Source organism: Phyllostomus discolor, chromosome 9, assembly GCF_004126475.2.
Source record: "Phyllostomus discolor isolate MPI-MPIP mPhyDis1 chromosome 9, mPhyDis1.pri.v3, whole genome shotgun sequence".
In the NCBI taxonomy this organism is placed as follows: domain Eukaryota; kingdom Metazoa; phylum Chordata; class Mammalia; order Chiroptera; family Phyllostomidae; genus Phyllostomus; species Phyllostomus discolor.
Window position 1 is genome coordinate 52446039 of NC_040911.2, and position 25720 is coordinate 52471758.

General features: G+C 36.6%; 1 protein-coding gene across 1 annotated transcript in view; it reads left to right on the plus strand.

Annotated features, from left to right (window-relative positions):
- SEH1L (SEH1 like nucleoporin) overlaps nucleotides 1-25720 on the plus strand; it is a 61541-nt gene that overhangs the window by 23312 nt on the left and 12509 nt on the right. Inside the window, 5 exon segments of the mRNA XM_028524315.2 lie at nucleotides 4835-4885; nucleotides 7953-7983; nucleotides 7986-8095; nucleotides 21811-21874; nucleotides 21877-22021. Of these exon segments, the coding sequence (XP_028380116.1) occupies nucleotides 4835-4885; nucleotides 7953-7983; nucleotides 7986-8095; nucleotides 21811-21874; nucleotides 21877-22021 (401 nt within the window).

The following is a 25720-nucleotide window of genomic DNA, read 5'->3' on the forward strand; positions in this document are numbered from 1 at the left end:
ATGTGTCGGTTAAGGCCTGTATTGACTTTTTTTTGGTGGCAGGGGGACGGGAGCAATGATCTGTCCATGGCTGTCAATTGGTTATTCAGGTTCCCTACCATAATTGTGTTTTTGTCAGTATCTTTGTATAGATATGCTAGTAATTGTTTACATATTTTGCAGCTTCCAAGTTGGGTGTGCACATATTAATAAGTGTTACGCATTCTTGATGAAATACCCCCTTTATCTTTATGAAGTGTCTATCCTTTTTTTTAAAATTATAAAATATAACCTTTTTTAAATCTTGAAATGTATTTTGTTTGAATAAACACATCTAACCCCACTTTTATCTGGATCCCATTTGCTTGGAATATCGTCTTCGACTCATTCACTTTGAGTTTATATCTTTTTAGCTGAAATGAGTCTGCTTGGTTTTAAATGCATCCCGCTACTCTGTGCCTTTTAATTGATCAGTTCAGTCCATTTATATTTAGGGTGATTATTGATATATAAGGACTTACTATAGCCATTTTATCTTTTTTTTTCCCTCTTGGTTGCTCTGTATCTCCATTCTTTCTTTTCCCTATGTTTCTGTCTACTATTTTAGTTTGGTGGTGTTCTATGATTTTTTCCCCCTGCATTACCTCTTTTTATTTTTAATTTTTTAAAATGTACTTTTTATTGCATTTGTTTTGTTACCCCTTAGTCCCCTTATATCTCCTTCCTCCTGCCATCCCCACACTGTTGTCCATGCCTATGAGTCACTTTTCCTTTTTGCTCAATCCATCTATCCCCTTACCTGCCCGCTCCCCTTAGCTGTCATCCTGCTATCTATAAATCTCTATTTTGTATCTCTCTTCTAGATTTTTGTTTTGTGGTTTTCACTAGGTTTATGCAAAAAATGTTTTTATATACACCATAGTCCTTTCCCTTTTGATTGCATCTTGTTACCATTTATCTGTCTGTGCAGATTTAGTCCTTTTTGTCCTATCCTGATATGTTTTTGTTATGTATCCTTTTTTATGCTGTGTTTGTTTTCAAATTGCAGAAGCTGTAGTCAAAAAATGCTTTTACCCCTTTTAATCTGTATTGTATAATTAAGTGTTTAATAATACTATTCTGAAATACAGTTGGAGTTTCCTGGTACTATGTGTCTGTCATCTTACTCGCCTTTTGCATTGTTTCAGGTAGAAGAGCTCTTTTCAACATTTCTTGTAATGGAGGTCTTGTGATAAATTTTGTCAGCTTTTGTTTTTCTGGAAAAGCCTTTATTTCTCCTTTATATCTAAAGAATAACTTTGCTGGATGTATTATTATTATTGCCTGGTTATTTCTTTCAATATATTTTGAATATTTTTTCCACTTGCTCCTAGCTTGTAGGTTTCTGCTGGGGGAAAACACACCCAAAAACAATAGTCTAATGGGGTTTCCTTTATAGGTTATAGTCTTTTATTCCCTTGGTTGCCTTGAGAAATCTTTCATTGTCATTAAATTTAACATTGAAAACATTTTTGGAGACCTTTTTGGATTGAGATATTCAGGTGTTCTGTTAGCTTCTTAGATTCGAGGGTCCTTCTCTTTCCATAGACTTGGAAAGCTTCCATTGATTATTTGTTTGAGTAGGTTCTCTGTTCCCTTTTACTTCTGGTATACCTATTCTTATGTTGCTCTTTCTTTCTTTCTTTTTTTTTTTTTTTTTAAATGATTTTTTTTTTTTTATTGCTCTTTCTAATAGAGACAAATTATTGTGGAGTTTTTCCATTTTTTTAAAAATGACCACTTCTCTCTCTTCCACCTGAGGCATTTCTAGAATTCTGTCTTCAAGATTACTAATTCTTCCATCTGGTATGCTCTATTTCCTAAGTTCTCTAATTCATTCTTCATATCATTTATTGAGTTCTTCAGCTCTAGAATTTCTGTTTGGTTTTTTATTAGTTTCAGTTTCTTTGGTAAAGTACTCCTTTTGTTCATTGACTTTATTCCTAAGCTCCTTGAACTGCTGTTGTGAGTTTTCATATATCTCATTGAGTTTTTTTCAGAACTAAAATCTTGAATTTTCTGTCACTTAAATCACAGTCCTCCATGTCTTTGAGTTTGTTTTCTGGAGACTTTCATTTTCTTCCTGAGCTACCTTTTTACCTTGGTTATTTGCAGTATTTGATGGGTTATTCTGCTCGGGTATTTGAGGAATTAAATTTTTTTTTTTTAATATCGTTTAGCTCTAACATTTTAGAAGTGATAAGTAGAGGTCTTTGTTTTCCAGTAGGTGGTGCTATAGTATAAGCTTTTGTTGCCCCCCTCCTCCTCCCCCATTCCCATTACCTGAACTACTAGCACTTTCTGGATGTCAGTGGGGTGTGTTGCCATGGCCATGGAAAATGCCTTATATTCCCTGAGGAGGTGAGTGTCCCCTCTGTGATTGGGTTATCTCTGTCTCAGGGCACTGTTTCTGTGGTGAGATGTGATAGGTGATGGGGTTCCAGGCCTGTGATTTCTCAGTGCTGCTTCCCTACAACCAGAGGCTGCCATCCATACTGTACTTCCTAAGGTATCCCAGCTGCCTTTGCTGGGTTCTCCCACACACAATGGGTGGGGGAGAAGTGGGCAGGAAGAGATGAGTCTGCTATTCTGTCCCTCCCTCCCTCCCTCTCTTCCTTCCTTTCCTCTCTTTCTATCTCTTTTTCTTTCCTCTCTTCTCTTTCTTTCTTTCTCTTTCCCCTCCCTCCCTCCCTTCCTTCATTTTGAGAGTACATTTATTAATCTGGAGATGTTGAAACAAGGAAGAGCTTAGGATAGAAGAGGCAATAGGAGAGAGCCTAGGCAGGGCTGCTTTGGCTCAAGTCAGATAAAAGGGCACCTTGGAGACAGGTTCTGGGGGTTAGCCCAGGAAGAGCTGCTGCTGCCCATGGCTTCCATGGTTGCATATCCTGTGAAGTCCCTTCGAGTTTAGGTAAGATGCAACCTGTGAGGGAAGAAGAGGAGGAAAGGAAAAGTGTGGGTATGTTCCTGGAGGGGAGAGCATGTGGCTGTGTTTTTTCCAACTGCATTTTAGCTGCATTGTGTACCATCCACTTAGGCTGGAATGTTGCTTCTGCCCCTCAGCCTTCTTCAGGCTTCTATGAATGAGGCTGTATTCTGATAACTTACACTGCTACTCTGTCAGCTGGAGCTGGGAGAGATTCATGCCTCTTTGTTTTTTTCCTGATAATGGTGGCTGTCAATTTGCAGCTGCCACATCTTTGCTCTGTTTTTGTCGTCTCACATTTGCTCAGCTGCAGTGTATGTACTGGCCACTCAGGCCAGAATGCTACTTCTGTGCCTCTGGACTGCGGAGTGAGGGCTGCTGTACTCTTCCTTTCCTGTCTACTACTTTATGCCCACCTGTATATGTCTCAGTGCATGGGTCCCTCAGATATGTTTGTGCACTGAACAAGGACTCCTTTGTTGAATTATAGTTGTCCAACTTGTAACTTTAAGGGGAAAGACCAAGAGGTCTTCTTACTCTGCTATGATGCTGATGTCACTGTGAGACCCTGCTTTTAACTCTTTTGGGTGTTTACCGAAGAGTAGAATTGCTGGGTCATATGGTACTTCTATTTTTAGATTTTTTGAGGAGCTACCATACTGTTTATTACATTTTTTAACAGGTTAAAAATATCATCTTGTTATTATAATCTATTTTTTTGTTGGTAGAAATTTCAATATTTTGCTTTGGTTTGTTACATGTACAACCAATAATGATTATTTGTAGATTTTGTATTTGTGAATTTGTTTACTCTCTAAGATTTATTTTAACCCTAACATCAATACTGTTATTTTGCTGACGTGAACAGAGGGGCAAAAAAATTGGAGTTGCCTGAATACATGTTCTCACTTGAGGACCCTTAGGGTTCCTTCTTATTTTGGCTCTTACATTGTAAACGTGTCCTCATTATCTGTCGCCACATTCTTTACATTTTCTTTCTTTTTTTATTAGTGCTTACTCATTGATATGTTTAGAGAGAGGAGGGGTGAGGGAAAAGAGAGAGAAACATTGATGTGAGAGAATAACATTGATTGGTTGCCTCCCATATGCACTCCTACCTGGAATCAAACCCAGCAGCCTAGGTATGTGCCTTGACTGGAATCAACCTGCATCCCTTAAGCATGGGATGATGCTACAGCCAAGTGAGCCACTGGCCAGGGTGACATATATGTTCTTTTTTTGGTGATTTCACTGTCTAGAATAGTGCCCAAGCATAGTGCTGAAGTACTGCCTAGTGTTCCCAAGTGCACAAAGGCTGTGATGTACTCCAGGGAGAAAATATGTATGCTAAGGAAGCTTCATTCAGACATGAGTTATAGTGCAGTTGGTTTTGAGTTCATTGTTAATTAATCAATAATATATATTAAATAAGTTGATTTTAAACATATGCACACATAAAACCAGTTTATATATTGATTGGTTAACAGGTATGTTGTGACCAGAGGCTCTTATGAACTCTCACCTTGTATTTCCCTTAGGAGCAGTGGTTCAGTATTTGCTAATTCAGTGTTCTTGGCAACATAGAGAACATAACTGCCTTGAATAACAAGACTTAACTATAATTGTAAGTGTCTCTCTTACCTGGTAGAGCTCAGATTCCTTGACCCCTCAGTGCTTGCTTAGCCCAGTGCCCGACACATCCAAGGTTCTCAATAAATATTTAGATGAACGAACGAACGAATGAATGAATGAATGGATGTTTGCTGATAGGTTGTATTCCTTTGTGAATTCATGTTCACCTCCTTTCCTCTAACACTGACTAATCTTAATGTTTTTCATATTAATTTTTAAGTTTTTTTGCATAAAATATCTGTCTTAATTTTTTTATAGGTCTGGGATAAAAGTGAAAGTGGCGATTGGCATTGTACTGCTAGCTGGAAGGTTAGTATTTATTTTTACAGTAATTTTTAAAATTGAAATGTTTAAAGAAATGGAAATGTTTGCTATTTATTTGGGAGTATCAGTGACTTGCTCTTTAGTTTTGGGAGAATTGTAAAATTTGTACTTCTTTTCTTAAAAAGGAATTTTACATTTTCCACTATTAAAATAACAAATGCACATTAGAAAATTTTAGAATAAGGAAATTTGTAATTCCATAGCATTCTAATATAATTATTTTTAGCATGTTAGTATGTCTTTTATCATTTACATATTTTTAATAACAATGATGTTTGATACATTTTTTACTTCTTGATTTTTTATAAAACAGCTTTATTCAGGTAGAGTTTTGTGTTCCTTAAGAGTCATCAATTATAAGTTGACATTTCAGTGAGTTTTAATAAATTTATATAGTATTGTAAGCATCACCACAATCTAGTTTTAGAACACTTCCATCAGTCCTGAAATTTCCCTTGTGCCCATATGGGTTCCTCTATTTCCCTCCTAAGCCCCAGGCAACCACTGAACTAATTTCTTTCTGTAGTTTCACATTTTTTAGATATTTTGTATAAATGGAATTCTGTAACAAGTAGTTCTTTTTGTTTGGCTACTTTCCCTTAGCGTGTTTTTGAGGTGGGTCCATATTGTGACATGTGTAAGTAGTTTGATTCTTCGTAATGCTGAGGAGTATTCCACTGTATAGAAAAAGCCATGTTTGTTTATTTATTTATTTATTTATTTATTCACCAGGTAGACATTTGAATTGCTTTTAGTTTTTGGCAATTAGGAGTAATGAATGCTCTTCTTAACATGCCATACAAGTCTTTGTGTGCACCTACATTTCATTTCTCTTAGGTAGATCCTGAAGAGTGGAATGGGTGGGTTGTGTATGTTTTAACTGTGTAATAGCCAAACTCTTTTCCAGGGTGCCTCTACCATTTTATAGTCCCACTAAGAAATGTAAGATGGTTCCCTTTTCTGTATCCTTCCATACACTTGATACTTTCTTTTTCTCTTTTTTATTTATTTTTTGATTATAGTCATCTTGGTGTGAGGTAGTTTCTCATTGGGTTTTGATTAGTATGTCCTTAATGACTAAAGGTATTGATTATGTTTTTATGTGCATATTTGCCATTCAGTTATCTTTGGTGAATTATATATCCAAATCTTTTGTGCTCTTAAATTGAAGTGTAATTCACACAAAATAAAATTAATTATTTTAAAGTAAATAGCTCAGTGGCATTGACTCCACTGATCATGTTGCACAGCTATCACTTCTATCTAGTTCCAAAGCTTTTATATAATTCCCAAAGGAAACCCCTATTTTTTGCTTTTCAGTTACATGACCTAAGTATTGTACTTTGAGGTATGTTCAAAGCCTCTTTAAAAACATAAATATACTCTGTTTTGCTTAACTAATGGATATTTAAGTTGTTTCTCTTTATTGTGATGACAGTCCTTGTGCATTTCTTATTCTTTAGTTAGATTGTGCTTTACGGGAATCTGATTCTGAACAAAATCTCACTTCCCTGTTGTATCTTTTTACTTAATAACCTATATAAAGAAGAATTAAAGGTCAAACAAGAGAAGGGCTGGACAAAATGAAGAATAAAACCTGGCCAGGTGCTTAGTTTTATTAGAGTGTTGTTCCAATACACCTGAGCTGTGGTTTACACCCAGTCAGGGCACACACAAGAAGCAACCAATGGATGCATAAATAAGTGGAGCATCAAATCTGTCTCTTTCTCCCCCACCCTTCCCCCTTTCTCTCTAAAAATCAATAAATAAAATATAAAAAAAATAAGCGTTTAAAGTTTACCTTTGGATGATACTGTTATGTAGAAGTTAACAGATTATGAAAGTATTCTGAGATTGTTGACTGTAAAAGTGTTAGACATGTAGAAGCATGAAACAGATTTTATGAAGTAATTGGTGGATTGATGCTTGTCATACAGTATCTTTATGGAAAGCACAAATGAAATTCTGTTGATGTGAAAGTCTTTAAGGCGATTTCCATCTTTTTTTTTTTTGGTCAATGCAAAGAGTTGAATAGTAATTTGACACTTTTCATACATAAAGGTACTGCTGCTGAGTTTTAAATTATTTCTCAGAATACAAGGATTTGGACTTCTCTATATTTGCCCATCCGTTGGCTCTTTTCCTAGAATAAGTCCATTGTCTAGACAGACATCAGTTAGAATCATTTAAGCATTTTGTTGCTACAGCTTCTATGTACAGCAGTACCTCTGTATGAGCAAGCAACAAATGATGAAACATTTTCTCTTGTGGGGTGGTGTCAGGATGCATATAAGTTCTAGCAAGTGCTACGAGTCCTGAACAAGTGCTGAGTGCTGAAACATTTTTTCTTCATCAAAATGTGATGAGTACAGGGTTTGAAGAGTTCTGAATTCTGAAGCCATTGAGTACTGAGGTATGACTGTACTGTAAGGCTTTTGGAGCAAATAGTTTTGATTGATACTATTTATTATGTGGATATTACCTATAGATACAATTTGAAAAATTAGTCAACTGGTAAAATCTCTTTTTAAAAACTTGTTTAGGCTAAACTCTGAAACAGGTCTCTAATATTAGCATTGGAAGAAGTCAACTTTATCCAGCTAGATTTTTCTTTTTTTTTTTTTTTAAAGATTTTATTTATTTATTTTTAGAGAGGGAAGGGAGGGAGATAGAGAGAGAGAAACATCAATGTGCGGTTGCTGGGGGTTATAGCCTGCAACCCAGGCATGTACCTTGGCTGGGAATCGAACCTGGGACACTTTGGTTCCCAGCCCGCGCTCAATCCACTGAGCTACGCCAGCCAGGGCTGTAGATTTTTCTTTATTAGTAAAATTTAGAACTTGACTCCAGAAGGGTTACAATTCTGTGTATAGAATATCTTGAAGTTAAAAAATTTTAGCATTTAAGTTTTTATTGAAATGTTATTTTTGAACAGCTTTCTCCTTTACTACAGTAAACATGTGTATTCCATTTTCTTAAGGAAAAAATTATATGTGTGAAATATGAGTAAACTCAGCTTTTGGGTTTTTTTGTGTGTGTTTTAATTCCTCAGACACATATTGGATCTGTGTGGCGTGTGACATGGCCCATCCTGAGTTTGGACAAGTTTTAGCTTCCTGTATTTTGACCGACACAGCTGCTTTATGGGAAGAATAGTAGGAGAACAAATGATAACTGCGAGGACGAGGTCATTGGGTAAGACATTTTGTTAGTTTTCAGGAAATTGGGGACTTGAGCATCTAAGGAGCATTAATGTTTCCAAGACACATCAGCTGCTTGGTAAGGTGTTACACTCCTCTCTATAATTTATCAGTTTCATTGTTCTTTCTTCCATGTTCTTCTCCTACTGTTTTATCTAATTTTGTGTTGGGCCTGAAGTGGTACTTATAAGTACGTATGGCATTGCTTAGTATAACTTTGATGGTGAATCCAGAGTATTTGCCTTGTCATAGAATACTCTAAAACCCCTTAAAAATGGTTTTTTTTCTCTTTTGTAGTTGGCTACCTTTTTTCTTTTTTACAAAATATACTCTTTATCTGTTTCTGCCTTAGCTAGAGCTCTTCACTGATTGGGTTTTTGAATTTAGGCAAGAACATAATGTGTTGCTGCTTCAGTTCCTTGTCTATAAGTGAGAGAATTTAAAACTAGATTGCCCTTCAGACTCAGTCTAATGATTTTTTTCCTCTTCATTTTTAATAATAGGTATTGAGGCACAAATGTAAATTTCACAGGGACAGACAAGTGTGTTCAGGAGAACTTCTTCTCTGGCCACAGAGTTCTTTCCCAGAGGCAACCACTGTTACAGACTTTTTTGTGTATTCTTCTGGATATATTACCTATCTTTATAAAATGTAAATACATTGTTGTCTTCTGTATTCATACCAGTCCTTCCCATACCCCCTCACACTAATTTTAATGCGCTGTCCAATACTGTTTACTTTTCTGCTGCATTTAAAATAGTGGTAAAATATACTTAACGTAATATTTATAATTTTCACCATAAGTGTAACATTAATGGCATTAATGACATTCATAATGCTGTGTACCCATCACTGATAGCTATGTCAGAACTTTTCATCTTCCCAACATAAACTTTGTATCATTAAAAGGTACAGTTTCCTTTCCCCTCCTCCAGCCCCTGGTAACCTCTATTTTATTTTCTGTCTCTGAATTTGACTACTTTAGATACCTCATATAAGTGGAACCATACAATATTTGTCCGTCTGTATCTGGCTTGTTTCACTAAGCAAATGTTTTTAAGGTTCATCTGTGTTGTGTATGTATGCCACATTTTGTTTATCTGTTGTGTATGTATGCAACATTTTGTTTATTCATTCATCTATGGATAGACATCTGGGTTGTTTTCACCTTTTAGGTGTTGTAAATAGTGCTACTATGAGCATCAGTATGTAGATAGCTATTTGATACCTTGCATTTAATTCTTTTGGATATATACCTATGAGTAGACTGACTGGGTCATATGGTAGTTTTGTTTAACTTTTTGAGAAACTGAGAAATTGTTTCCACAATGGCTACAATGGCTGCAATTATTTTACATTTCCATGAACAATACATGAGGGTCTAGTTTCTCTGCTTCCTTGCCAGTGCTTGTGAAGTGGTATCCTCTAGTGGTTTTGATTTGCATTTCCCCTCTGTTTAATGATGTTGAACATCTTTTTGTGTTAATGAACATTCATATATCTTCTTGTGATACTGTGATTTATAAGACATATGTATTTGATTATTCAGATGACCAAAATATATTTCTCTTATATGTTTAGGTTTCATTCATGGTTCCAGAATCATGGTTCCCAAAACCCTTGGAATTTCTTAAATGTTGAGAGTGATAAAGGTGTCTGTTGTTACGTTAATGTTGTAACTTTTAGAAAGTACCTAAGGTTGAGTGCTGGTTGCCAGTGTAGTTAGCCATGCCATAAGAGGGTTGAAACTCTCAGTCCCACCCTTCAACCTCCAGGGAAGGGAGAGGGGCAAATGAGTTAGTCAGTCATGTCTATGTAAGTAAGGCTTTATAAACACCCAAAAGGATAGGGTTTGGAGAGCTTCTGGGTTGGTGCAGAGGTACAAATTTGGGAAGAGTGACGTGCCTGGGTAGGGCATGGAAGTGTCGTGTCTTTTCCCCATACTCTTCATTTCTTCCATCTGGCTGTTCTGAGTTCTATTCTTTTATAATAAATCAGTAATGTGGTAAGTAAAATGTTTCACTAAGTTCTGTGAGCTGCTGTAGAAATTAATTGAACCCAAGGAGCAGCTCTTGGGAACCTCTGATTTATAGTCAACCAGTCTGAAGCACTGGCTTCTGAAGTCATGGGTCAGTGGAGGCAGTTTTGTAGTACCAAGCTGTGGTATCTGACACTGTCCCTGGGTAGGTAGTGTTAGAATTTAGTTGAATGCTCCTCACACCTCTTGGTTTCTGAGAATTGTTCTTTGGTGTCGGCCCTACACTGTAGGAGGACCCTTTCCCCTCACCCCCAATTGGAATTGTTACCAGAACCCTTTTACTTCTTTAGTGGAAGTGTCTATTCAAGTCCCTTGCCCATTTTTTAAACTGGTTTTTTTGTTGTTGTTGCTGAGTTGTAGGAGTTCTTTGTATAATCTAGGTATTAATCCTTTATTAGATATATGATTTGTAAATATCTTCTCCCATTCTGTGAGTTGCCTTTTCACGTTCTTAATAGTGTCCTTTGATACACAAAATTTTGAAATTTTTATCAACTCCAATTTATCTTTTTTTTTTTGTTTCCTGTTTTTGGTATCATATTCAAGCAATCATTGTCTAATACAATGACATGAACATTTTCCTGTAAGACTAATAGAGTTTTAACTCCTACATTTAGGTCTTTGATATACTTTGAGTTAATTTTTGTATATGGTCTAAGATTAGGGTCCACTCATTCTTTTGCATTTGATATTTGGTTTTCTCAGCATCTTTTATTGAAAAAATTGTTCTTTTCCCATTGAATGGTCTTTTCACCCTCATTGAAATTTCTTGACTATGTATTTTCTGGGCTCCATTCCCTTGTTTTATATGTCTGTCTTTATGCCAGTGGCATACTGTTTTAATTGCTGTAGGGTTGTAGTTTGCATGCTGTTCATACTGTTTTACAGTTCTCTTTTTTGTGTGTAATGGAAGGGGTTATTCTCCCTGCCTTTGCACCAAGGCCTTTCTCAGGTAAACAGCTGCTTAATAGGAGGAAAGAAAGGAGATTTAGAGATGTAATTTTTCTAGCAGTCAACCTGAGATGGATCAGTTAGTATACCATTGGTAGGTTTCAGGAGTGGTGGCATATAAAGGATTTTTATTTGAACTTAGATATATTTATTTATATATAGTTAAATTGTCATTAATTTAATATTTTAGCATTTGTGTTGATACTACTCTGTGGTGTTTGTAGACGAAAGTTTGCACAGATGGGGCTGTGGATCCAAGACAGCAGAGGAGTGAGCGGAAGTTACACTAACCACCTCCCAGGACCAATCTGGAATTACAACTAAGTTGTGGAGAAATCATTGGGAATAAATAACTGAACAATAGCAAGAGAAAAGCCTTATAATAACAGACAGACAAAAGAAACAGCTTGAACACAATGTGACTGGTAGGGAGTGTGGAGAGGACGCTAGAGGGCTGACTGGACACCCACAGGAAGCAGCTGAAGTTCTGGAGGCATATCTAAACTGCTGGGGGGATCCTCCTGAGAAGTGTGGGGTCTAAACCCCAAGCTGGGCTTCCCAGCCTAGAGCTCCAGAGCCCGAAATATACACAGATAGCATCTAGCTGTGAAAAGTGACAGGGCTGCTCTATGCCAGAGACAGAAGGCTGGAAATGCAAAAAGCCATTTAAAGAGCCAATGCATAAATTTTCATATGCATACACTTACCCTGGCCTCTGGAAAAGGACCGATGGGAAGAGTAGACTAGAGGCACTTGAGGAGAGACAGGGAATAGAAGTTTTGGGGAGAGAACTAAGAGAGCTATTGCCAGGATTCTGGTGCCGAGTCACCCCTTTACTGCAGGCTGTCTTGTTCAGGCAGACCACTCCCCTCTGAGTCGCATCAGCCTGAAGGGAAGCAACAGCCCCACCACCAAGAGTGACTTTGCCCCACCCTGTGGTCCCTAAACCTGACTGCTGAGTGCAGAGTGACTAGATTAACAACTGAAGGAGTTAGCCACAGATGGTACATCCTGGTAGTCTCAACAGGCTGCCTAAGGACAGATGGGATCACTATTTGACATCACCAGAGGTGGATCCTAGATGGTATAGAGAGGAAATCCACTAGGTCTTCTCCATAATTTGTGATATTTTTTTCCTTTATAGTTTTTTAACATTCATTTCCTGTCTATAAGTTTGTGCATATTAAGTCACTAGATTTTATATGAAAGTTTATTTTAATTCTCATATATTGCTCCTCCCTTCTTACTCCATTTTACCTTCTTTCCTCTTTAGTTTTAAGTTTTGCTTTCTCTCTTGCTACACCTTGTTTCCATTCTGCAGTTCTTACTATTCTCCCTGTACACCCTCTCAAAACCAATTTTATTGTCAATGGTCATCCCACATTTTTCTTCCTACTCTTAAAATACCCACGTTGTCTCTCCAACTAAAACAATCTTTGCTTGCTGGTGGTGGATACGGTAGTAGTTGTTGTAGTTTTTTATTTTATCTCTAGATCTTCATTATTTTTATATTTCAAGTCTCAAAATCTACTGTTCCCCTCTCTTACTCCATGTTGTCTTTATCCAACCCGTTCATTTTTTTTTTAATTTTATTTAAATTTATTTTTAGAGAGGGAAGAGAAGGAGGGAGAGAGAGAGAGAGGGGGAGGGAGGGAGGGAGAGACAGACAGACAGACAGACAGACATCAATGTGTGGTTGCTGGGGGTCATGGCCTGCAACCCAGGCATGTACCCTGACTGGGAATCGAACCTGCAACACTTTGGTTCGCAGCCTGTGCTCAATCCACTGAGCTACGCCAGCCAGGGCTTCATTTTTTCATATCAAATTTTATGTTTTCCCTGTGTTAGCCTGGTTTTCATTCCTCACTCTTATTAGCCCCTCTCTGTAATCTCAAAATCACTTCCTTTCCTCAAGACATCTCTTAAGCTCTTCTTTCTGTATTTTTTTCCTCTTATTCCCATCCCACCTCTATTAATTTTAGCTCATTTGTTGTTGATACTGCTGTGGTAGATCTTTTTCTCCAATTTGGTCCCTACCTTGTATTATTTACATTTTTTTTTCTTTTTCTCATTTCTTTTATTATTTTGTTTTATTTTTTAAATTTTATTATTTTATTTTCTTGTTTTATTTTATTAGGTTTAAAGTTAATACTGTATGTTTCCCTTCTCTTAATCCATTCCTCTTTTATTCTCTTTTTTATTTATGATATAAAATTTACTTTCGTCACATCTCTGAGTCCCTATTCTTATTAGTACTGCTCCCTCTAATCTCTCAAAATCATTTCTCTTTCAGTAGGTCATTTCAAACAGCTCTCCTTCTCATAATAGTCTTAATCAAATTACACTCTTATTAATACTGGTTCATATGCTGTTGATAGTGGGATTGTGGGTTAGGGTTATTTTTGTGGTTGTGAATTTGTTCCCTGGGCTTTGTGGTTTTGTTCTCACAGCACCTATACAACAGCATACAAGATGTGGTGGGTACAGTGACCCTCAGTCACCCAGCTGGAGGGAAGAACCCACCAAGAATGATCCAACATCAGTCAAAACCCAGTTATATCCAGAGAGCCAACATAAACAGCATAAATGACATAAACGTCATTCCAAGAGCTCTAAGTTCAGGAGATCAAGGAGATTGCACCACTAACTCCCATAGGTCTCCTACCACAGAAGTTCATGCCACAAACTCAGGGAGTCAAAACAGATCAATTTAAGAAGGAGAAGCAAACAAAAAGAGTCTCAAAAATAATGAGAAGACAAAGAAACTACCCCAAATGCAAAGGAAAGGAGGAATCCTCAGAAAGAGTGCTAAATGAAATACAGGCTAGTAAACTTTCAGACATTGAGTTGAAATTGAGCTCAGTGAGAATTATAAAGAACTACAAAAAACTATAAGAAACTGTGAAGAACATGAGCATGAAAAAGGACATAAAAACTATCAATAAGAGCCAGGAGGAAATGAAGAAAATAATTTCTGAATTTAAAAATACAGTAGAAGAAATAAACAGTAGGCTCGATTAAACAGAGGGTCGAATCAGCAAGCTAGAAAACAAGTTAGAAAAAAAATCCCCAGAAAGAGCAAGAGAAGAAAAAAAAAAAAACCCTCAAAAAGAATGAAGAAGGGTTAAGGGAACTGCAGGACAACATGAAACATAAAAATACCCATGTAATAGGGATACCTGAAGGAGAGGAAGAGGAGCAAGGGATAGAAAATCCATTTGAAAAAAGTAATGATGGAAAACTCCTAATTTGATGAGAGAAAAAGTCACACAAGCCCAGGAAACACAGAGGGTCCTAATCAGGAGGAACCCAAAGAGGCCCGCTCTTAGACTCATCATAAGTAAAATGGCAAAACTCAAAGACAGAGAATCTAAAAGGCAGCAAGGGAGAAGCAGGAAGTGACATAAAAGGGTGCTCTGATACAGCTAGCAAGTGACCTCTGAACAAAACAACTACAAGCCAGAAGAAGGGAATGGCAAGGAATACTCCCAAGTAATGAAAAGCAGAGATCTGCAACCAAGATTACTCTTTCCAGCAAAGCTCTCATTTAAAATGGAAGGTGAAATAAGAAGTTTCCCAGACATAAGAAGGCTAACAGAATATAGTTCCACCAAACCAGCATTTCAAAACATGCTAAAGGGACTGCATTAAGAAGATGGAGAATAAGAGAGAGAGGAACAGGGGTACAAAGGGGGAAAATGACAATGCATAAGTACATATCAATAATAATCTTAAATGTAAGTGGATTAAAAACTCCAATCGAAAGATACAGGGAGGCTGAATGGATAAAACATGACCTGCATCTCTGCTGCCTACAAGAGACCCATTTTGTAACAAAAGACCTACACAGATAGAAAGTGAAGGGTTTGAAAAAAATATTCTAAGTAAATGGAGAGAAAGAAAAAGCTGGAGTACTGATACTTAATATGAGATAAAATGATGTCAAATACAAAGGACTTAAAAAGAGACAGAGAAGGACACTTCATAATGATTAAGGGAAGAATCTACAAGGAAGACAGAAACATTGTAAACATATATGTAGCTAACATGGGAGCACCCAAATATATAAGGAAAAACTTTTAAAAAATTTTTATTTATTTTTAGAGAGAGTGAAGGGAGGGAGAAAGAGAGGAAGAGAAACATCAATGTGTGCTTGCCTCTTGTGTGCCCACTACAGAGGCCTAGCTCACAACCCAGGCATGTGTCTTGACTGGGAATCGAAGTGGGAACCCTTTGATTCTCAGGCTGGCACTCAATCCATTCAGCCACACCATCTAGGGCTAGATAAGGAAAATTTTGCAGGACTTCAAGAAAAATATAGACAATAACACTTAAAATAGGGGTTATAACACCCCACTGTCAATAATAGATAGATCTTCCAAAGAATCAACAAGGATATTGTGGAACTGAATGACACACTAGATCAAATAGACTTAATTGATGTATACTGAACTGTCTCAGACACCAGCCCGCAGTGTCCATGGCATTTTTGGATGACATGAGAGATTCACATGTACTACCGAGTCCTGTGGAGGAAAAGGGATGGCATGGCTACCCTCTCAAGGGGAGGGAACCTCGGAACAGCCTGGCAACTCTCTCAAGAGGAGAGCGCGCCGATCCTTCCCTTCACAGGTTTTTATCGGCTTTTAAATTGCACAGGAATACAGGTAAAGTTCATTAATCATTGTCAGGCAGTAAGGATCAAACAATAGACAGCATACAAGAACTATGAGGACTTATTCTGAGTCAGGGTCTGTTAGCTAAAAGGCTACAGAACTTTGGGAAACAAACTCATTTCCTGCTCGGGCCTTTATCATTTAAGAGCATTCTTAGCAAAGCAGGTTTCACAGGATTTTATATATCCTTTCTCGGGCCTGATCACCTGGGAAGCCTGTCCTATCTAGCACAGGGCTACACTGCCCTCTGTCATTGTTTCAGGCTTAAGTCAGGCAGAAGAGATAAGATAGCCAGGAAATCAGACTTCTTGCAGGCAGAATGAGGATTCAGGCTTTGTCAAAGCTGAGGGGTGAGGGTCTGTCACCCCCTTTCTCCATAGCCCCCCAAGTCCTTCCTTGGGCCTCCATGTGATCATGCCTGTCTTAGTTCGTTCCCCCCTTGGGGAATCTTACCTGTCATTGGCTAACTGATCAAGCATTGGGTGCCAGTTATGGACAAAGGAGCAGAAGCAGTGCTCCTGCCAGGGAAATAAGCTTTGTTTCCTTAGTGGCTTATGGTCTGAAGGTCACTCACTCAACCTTAGCCATGGGAGGGGAGGGTTACAGCTCCTGAAACCAGGAAGGGTGGCTCCCAACACTGAACTTTGAACCTCAGAGAAGCAAAAACATTCTTTGAAATGCACATGGAACATGTTCAGTGATAGAACACATGATTATAGGACACAAAACAGTCTTTAACAAATTAAAGATCATCAAAATAACATCAGCCATTTTCTTGGAAGACAAGAGCTTGAATCTGGAAACCAGCTTCAAGAAGAAAACTTAAAAACAGTCATATTCATGGAGACTGAATAACATGTTAGTAAAGAATAAATGGATTAACAATGAGACCAAGGGTGAAATCAGAAAGGATCTGGAGACAAATTAAAATGAACACACAGCAGTCCAAATCCTGTGGGACCCAGCAAATGCAGTCCTGAGGGGGAAGTTCAGACCAGTACAGACCTACCTAAAAAAGAGAAAAATTTCAAGTAAACAACCTAATTCTACATGTGCAATAACTGGAGAGTAGTAACAAACAAAGACCAGAGCAAGTAGATGGAATGAAATTATCAAGGTCAGAATAGAATTAAATGACATAGAGAATAAAAGAGCAATGCAAAGGATTGATAAATCCAGGAGCTGTTTCTTTGAAAAGATAAAGAAAATCAACAAGCCTATAACCAGACTCATTAAAAAAAAAGTGATAGAGAACCCAAATAAGTCAGAAACAAAAGAGAATTTACAACTGATAACCACAGATTGTAAGAAATTACTGCCAAAAACTGTATGTGGAGAAATTTCACAACCTGGGTCAAATGGACGTAGTTCTAGGAACATAAAATCTTGCAAAACTGAATGAAGAAGAAGCAGAAAGCCTGAACAGATGGATAAAAGCTGGTGAAATTGAAGCAGTAATCAAAAAACTCTGTCACACTAAAGCCCTGTACTGGATGGTTTCACTGGAGAATTTTACAAAACATTTAAGGAAGAGCTGATTTCTGTCTTATCAACTATTCCCAAAAATCCAAGAAAAGGAAAGACTCATAAATTTTTTTATGAAGCCATCATCATTGTAATTCCAAAAGAAGATAAAGATACAACAAAAAAAAGAGGACCACAGGCCAATGTCACTGATGAACATAGATGCTAAAATCCTCAGAAAAATATTGGCAAACTGCATCCAGCAATACATGAAAAAGATCATACACCATGATCAAGTGGGATTCATCTCAGGGATGCAAGGATGGTACAATATTTGCAAATCAATAAATAAAATGCATCACGTAAACAAAAGGAAACACAAAAATCACATGATCTTATCAATAGATGCTGCAAAAGCATTTCATGATGTATAGCCCCTATTTATGATAATTACACTCAGCAAAGTGGGAGTAGGGGGAGCATACCTCAAAATAATAAAGGCCATATATGAGAAACCTACAGCCAATATCATACTCAGTAAGCAAAATCTAAAAGCTTTCCCATTAAGATCAGGAACAAGACAAGGGTGTCCACTTTCACCCCTTCTATTCAACATAGTATTGGAAGTCGTAGCCATAGAGATTTGATAAGAAAAAGAAATGAAAGGCATCCAAATTGGAAAGGAGGCAGTAAAACTTATTGTATGCAAATGACATGATAGTGTACATAGAAAACCCTATAGACTCCACCAAAAGACTACTTAACCTGGGAAGTGAATTTGGCAAAACAGCAGAATACAAAGTCAACATACAGAAATTGAAATATCAGAAATAAAAAAAATCCTATTTGATATAGCAACAAGAAAAATAAAGTACCTAGGCATAAACATAACCAAGGAAGTAAAAGATCTATATTCATAAAACTACACAACACTGAACAAATTAAGGAAGACACAAATAAGTGGTAGTATGTACTGTGTTCATGGCTTGGAAGAAATAACATCAAAATGTCCATACTACCAAAAGCAATTTATAGTTCAGTGTAATAATTATTAAAATGCCAATGATAGATTTCACAGATACAGAACAAATATTTCAGAAATTTATATGTAACCATAAAAACCCCAAATAGCATCAGCAATTTTGAAGAAGAAGAATAAAGAATGAGAGATCATAATATGTGTCATCAAACTGTATTACAAGGCTGCTGTAATCAAAACAGTCTGGTACTGGCATAAGAATAGACATATAGATCAGTGGAACAGAATAGAGAGCCCAGAGATCAACCCATGTCTCTATGGTCAATTAATAATTCGACAAAGCAAGCAGACATGTGAAATGGATTAAAAATAGCCTTTTCAACAAATGTTGGGAGATCTGGACAGCTACATGCAAAAAATTGAAACTTCACCACCAGCTTATACCATACACAAAAATAAATTCAAGGTGGATAAAAGACTTAAATATAAGTCACAAACCATAAAAGTCCTAGAGGAGAACACAGGCAAGAAAATAGCAGATATTGTACACAGCAGTATTTTCACCAATATGTTTCCTAGAGCAAGGGATATAAAGGGCAGAACAAATGGGGCTGTATCAAATTAAAAAGCTAGTACATGGATAAAGAAGACATCAGCAAAATGAAAATGGAGCTGACTGTATGGGAAAAAATACATTTGCCACTGATACCTTGGACAGAGGTTTTATCTCCAAAACATTTAAATAACTCACATAACTCCACATGAGGAAGACCAGTTAAAAACTGGACAAAGGACCTGGATGATGCGGACTCCTTCCAGTGGGGTCCGTATATTCTGGATGTAACAAACAAATTCACACGGACTACAGAAGTCCTGTGGAGAAAAGGACAGCACGGCCATTCTCAGAGAGAGAGAGTGTGCCTCGACCCTTGCCTGGACAATCTTTTATTGGCTTTCTAATAGTATACATTAAAGAAGTTTCTCATTCATTATGCTCAGATTTGCTTTAGGTGATTTCTTTTTACAGATTACAAAGGAAAGGATGTTACTGATTACTTACAGATGAACAAGGAAAACATGTTGTAAATGCAAGAGAAGGATAAGTTTGATTGGTCTGGTTACACTTTAGTCCTTGGGAGAATTAGCACAGAAATTTTTGGAAGTAGCTTTAAAGATATGCAGTAAACATTTGCTGCTTCAACTCAGGGTGAGGGATTTTTAGCAAGAGCAAGTCTCAAAGCTGCCTAGGTATAATGCAGGCCTATTTTTCCCATGAGAAAGCCAATCCGTGGGTTTGGCTCCTGTGTGCTGACTCACGCCTGTCGGCTTTCCGACAGGGCTGGGCTACATTCGCCATGCCAGGCAGATTGGTTTCTTATATGTCTCCCCTTGTTTTTAGTTATGATTGCCACAAAACTTCTTGGTTTTCAGATAGGTCTGGGCTACATTCATCACGCTAAGTGGATCAGTTCCCTATACTTGGAACAGACACTTTTCCAAGGAGGACATACAGAGGGCCCAGAAACATATGAAAGAATGCTTAGCATCACTAGCCATCGGAGAGATGCAAATTAAAACCACAATGAGATACCACTTCATATTGTTAAGAATGGCCATCATAAACATATCAACAAAGTGTAAGTGCTGGCAAGGTTTTGGAGAAAAGGGAACCCTAGTGCACTGTTGGTAAGAATGCAGACTGGTGCAGCCACTGTGGAAACGATGAAATTTCCTAAAAAAAAAAAACCAAAACTAAAAATGGAACAATTGCCTTTTGATTTGACAATTCTGCTGTTGCGATTATATCCTAAGAATCTTGAAACACCAGTTCAAAAGAACTTGTGCACTTAAGTGTTCATAGCAGTGTTATTTATAATAGCTAAGTGCTGGAAACAGCCTAAATGCACATCAGTAGATGAGAGAATTAAAAAGCTATGGTATGTTTACATAATGGAATAGTACAGAGCAGAAAGGTAGAAGGAACTCCTACACTTCGTGACAGCGTGGATGGATTTGGAGAGCATTATGCTAAGTGAAGTAAGTCAGGCAGTGAAAGACAAACAGCATGTGCTCTCACCTATAAGTGGAACCTAATCAACAAAACCAAACACATGAGCAAAATATAACTAGAGATATGGAAATAAGGAACAAACTGACATTGACCAGAGAGGAGGGGAAAGGACAATACAGGGGCATGAATGGGGAGGGTGAATTCAAAGAATAGATATGAAGGACCCATGGACAAGACAACTGTGAGGGAGGATTGAATATGGGAGATGGGGTATGTGCAGGGCAGGGGAGATAAGTGGGGGGAAAATGGAGACAAATGTAACTGAACAACAATAAAGACATTAAAAATTAGAAGTTTGCAGAGATGCTATCGTTAAAATTTATGTAATATTCTTTTAATATTGACAGTCCTTAAGATGTATTTTGATAACCATAGATAGTAAGCTTTTGGTTCCTAAATTTTATTGATGTTTTCAGTAAAAAATAATCTCACTTAGGTTGTAGAAAATAACTTACAAATGCTATCGTGGAATTCTGCGATTATCATAAGCTACCAGCTTTGTACCATCTATACTCTTAGTGTCTGCTAAATGCTTTGTCCTAAAAGTGTATAGAGGTAGTCAAAGTAGGGTTAATTGACATTCATGCTCTAAGAAAAAAGTTTCATGCCTTCCATTTTACTGCTAAAGAATCTCAATTCATTTAATTTACTGCTTGTAGAAGACTTTGCGTGACAAAACTACCTATATGAAAATTCTGACATTTTCTCATTTAATGACCAGTCCACTTAAGAAAGAATACTTACATAAGTTAATAGTTAGACCTTTTAAGGCGGAATTTCTCCTGCCATAAATAAATTAATTTTTTACTATGGCCAGCTGTGTATGTGGTATTTTGCCAAGTACTTTGGAGGAAATTGAGGTCCAGGCACATTTTAAATATTGGGCCTTATTCAAGGTAATGTGTCCTAATAAACCACAGAGGCACAGAACATTTCCGTGTGATATTAGAGCTTGTGTTCTTTCTTTCCACTGTACCATTTTTTTTTTTTTTTTTTTGGTACAGTAGTCTCCCTTTATACATGGGAGATGTATTGTAAGACTTTCCTTGGATGCCTGAAACTATGGGTAAAAAGTATGAAACTCAATATAGTTTTTTTCCCTATATATACCTATGATAAAGTTTAATATATAAATTAGTCCCAACAAAGAAATGAACAACAATAATAAAATAGAACAATCATAACAACATACTGTAATAATAGTTAAGTGAATGTGATCTCAAAGTATTCCATTGTAGTATACTCACTCTTGTGATGATGGGATATAAAACAGTGCCTGTGTGATGATATAAAGTGATGTGGATATGCTGGATAAAGGGATGATTCATATCTTGAGCTGGACAGTTAATGATTTCATTCTGCTACTCAGAGTATCACCCAGTTTAAAAATTATGAATCATTTACTTTTGGAATTTTCCATTGAATACTTTTAGCCTGGTTGACCACTGGTAACTGAAACCACAAAAAGTAAAAATGCAGATAAGGTGTGGGGAGTACTGTATATAATTTAAATTGTAACTTTTTTTTCAGGTTAAGAGGACAACTCTAGTGGACAGCAGAACATCTGTTACTGATGTGAAATTTGCTCCTAAGCATAGGGTCTTATGTTAGCAACCTGTTCAGCAGATGGTATAGTAAGAATATATGAGGCACCAGATGTCATGAATCTCAGTCAGTGGTCTCTACAGCATGAGATCTCATGTAAGCTAAGCTGTAGTTGTATTTCTTGGAACCCTTCAAGGTAAGCTTACATGGCATACTTCTGATAATATAATCCTAGAAAAACAAATTAGTAATTTTTAAGCATTTGAATGATTTATTTTCTTATAATCCTTTCTTAGTTATGTTCATTGTTTTTAATCTAATTTAATATGTATTATTATGTTATTAAATTATTAATTGTTATATATTGTTAACATATGTTATGTAGAATAACATTTTTCCTTCTCCACCCCTTCTCTTGATCCCCTATTTCTACTGCACAGAGAAACCAGCCATTTAAGATATTTTGGTATATACCTTCTGGGCTTTTCCATGGACATACAAATAAATATTTAATGCTTATATAAATACACAAATAAATGCAAATATATGCAGGTGTATACTATCACGTACAGGTAGACACAAAAACCATACGACATTTATAGACATACATTTCTTGCACTTTTTTTTCACTTACAAATAAATTGTGGGCATTTTTCTGTGCATTATTATATCTAGTCAGTGCTACATTATTCCTTTAACTACCATATAGAGTGTGACTCTAAGACAGCACCATAATTGCTTTCTATTAATTGTTTTTAAAATTAAAGAAGCCCTGGTGGTGTGGCTCAGTGGATTGAGCTCTGGCTGGTGAACCTAAAGGTCACAGGTTGATTCCCAGTCAGGGCACATACCTGGGTTTGCGGCCCAGGGTCCCCAGTTGAGGGCATGGGAGAGGCAAATGATCCATTTATCAGTTGCACATTGATGTTTCTTTCCCTCTCTTTCTCCCTCCCTTCCCTTCTCTTTAAAAAAGTAAATAAATAAGATCTTAAAAAAAATTAAAGGAATAATGAATCACTTGGTTAAAAAAAAATCAAGTAATCTAGAAGAGTATAACATGAAAAGTAAAAGTTTCTCTATCTCCTAAGAAAATGCTCTTGTTGTTAATGGTTTTGTTTTTAGATTTTAATTCTGGTAGTCAACTATTCTATTTTTAAATGGTTTACTTATACCCCTTGTTCTTCCTATTTTCTGTACTCAATATGTGAAAGAAGAATTTGGTATCTTTACAAAACTTTTCTCTTCCTGATGTGTCACTAGATATTTGTGGAGCTGTTGATAGTTGTTTTAATTATGGTAGTAATTATCATAATTTCAAATGATGTTTATTTTTCTATTTAGTGATCTATCAATTTTAGACCATATATTGACTCACCTTTTTAAAAAAAGAAGTTAGCTTATTTTGCTTCTCCCTTCCATTTCCTAATATTCTATTGCTTACATACTGGCAAAATTCACAATATTTATATTTACACTGTCATTTCATACATTTGTAAATATTTTGACTTTTGACTAGAAGTTGGTTCTAAAAATTAAGCAGTAACCAAATTTACAATATTAGATTATGTAAGTATTTATTATAGGTGCAAATGTAATCTATTACATAAGAACTATTGTTCACACAGAATAATCTGGTGTTCACTTCTGTGCTGTATTTTGTTTCTTGATTCCTTTCCTTGTGGTTTATACTTGGCTGTCACAGTTTTCATATCACCTCTTGTCTTCATACTTTTTTCATTTTGACAGCATATCTCCTAAAGTAATTTTTTTCCATAGGGGATGGCTGGCAAACTCTTTGAATGTTTGCATACCTAACAATGTCTTAACTTTACCCCATGCTTAATTGTAATTTAGCTAGTTTTAGAGTTCTAAGTGGTGTGTAAGAATTTCAAAGATTTTGTTCTTTAAATGTTAGATGTCTGAGGTCAGTCCAATGCTGGTTCTTTGTAGGTAGCCTGTTCTTTCTGGAAGTTTTTAGGATTTTGTCTTATTACTTTTAGCTCTGTTTGAAGGTGTATTTTCCTAGTTTGTGGTTTGTCCTTTTGACACTGTGGTGACTTGATAGTTAAACAGAGAGTAGTGAACTATAATGTAGCCATAGTCATTCCTTCATTGTTATAGTGCTTTTATTTTTATTTGAAAAAATCTTCCCCACCTTCAGGTTGTCAACTGTATTCTGGAAGGTTGGTTTTGCCTTTCACATTTAGGGCAGTAACCCCCCTTGATTGCTTTGAATGTGGTTTGAGGTAGTAGAATTCTAAAATATAACAGGATGTTTCTAGACTTTTTTCCTTTTATTATTATTTTTAAAAATGTTTTTTATCCTTACCTGAGGACATTTTTTTCCATTGCTTTTAGAGAGAGAGGGAGGGAATTGAACCTGCAACCTTTCAGTCCACAGGATGGTGCTCCAACCAACTGAACCACAATGACCAGGGTGGTATTTTTTCTTTAAAAAAAAATTTTTTTTTAAAGAAAATTTTAAAGTAAATTTCAGATATTCCAAAAGTAGTAATAGAAGTACAGAAGGATCCTCACATGTCTATTACCCATCTATAACTCAAAACTACTCTTGATTTATAATATGTATACATGCCTTCTTCCCCAATTGTCCCCACCTCCCCACAAAAAAAGACTGTATTAAAGTAAATAGAGACATATACTAACACGTATTGGTCTTTTTTGATTCATCCTGCTTGATGCTTAGTGATTTCTTTCAAAATACAGATTTCTTGTCTCAAATTGGGGATCCTCTATGATTCTTTAACAGTTCTCTTCTATTATGTCTGTTCTATCTTTCTGGAACTTATCTTTGATTATTCTAGGCTCATTTTCCATTTCTTTAAAGTTGTACTACTCTATCGCCCAGATCTCCAACTTGTTCTCCAGGCACATATTTGTACCATCCTTTTGTTTGGGGGAGTGGAGCGTGGGTAGGTGGCAGATTGGCAGTCATTTTAATTGTTAAGAAGTCTTCTTTTTCTCTGGTTACTGTTTCACCAACACAAAGCACAAAAATGCAGAAAACATGGTGGTAAATTGAGTGCAAAAGAGATAACTTGCTTTCAGTATGAGAGCTGAAACAAGAAGGTAGAGCCTCACTTTGTACTACCTCAGCATGGAATGTGTATGTCAGGTGACTCAAATTTTTTGCAGAGCTGCTTCAGACATGTTCATGAATGACTGAAAACTGCAAGTACTAGATTTTTGGGGTTACAAATAAATTGTAGCAATTAAGTTAGTTTACGAATCTAGAATCTGCAAATAATGAGGATCTGTGCCTCTTCTCAAAGATCTGTATACATTCATCTTTGTCTTTCACACGTGTCTTTGTTTTCTTTGAGCATGTGTTAGTCTTTACTTAATCTGTTTATTTTTATGACAAGAGATTATTATGGCTAGTAGAGAAAACTGGTATTTTTATTTTTCTTCTGTTAGGTGCTCTGTTTTCTTAATAGCTCACCCACTTACCTACAGGTTTGGCTGAGTTTCATCTAAGTTAGGTGGGGTGGTTAGCAGGATTTCTTGGTAGGGAATGCTGAAATGCCAAAGTCAGGAGGACCTGATTTGGGGAATGGAGCATTTTAATGTATTTTGTTCCTTCTTGTCCCTCTCCTTGCCAGTGTCTGACTACTGTATTTTAAGTTCTTATTTCTTCTTTTTTGCATTCTAAATCATCTCACTAGAATCCTTTCTCAAACTTTTAGCCTAGAACAGAGTTATCTGCCAGCCTTGGGGGTCTTTTAATTGCAGTTCTTTAAATGAATCACCTTAGGACTCATTCCTATTCACTCCATTCTTTGATTGAAGGTTGGAGGTTCTGGAATTTCATCCTTACTGATTGCCATATGGGCTTTTGTTTCCCTTTGCATTTTCTATCTCACTTTCTGCTTCC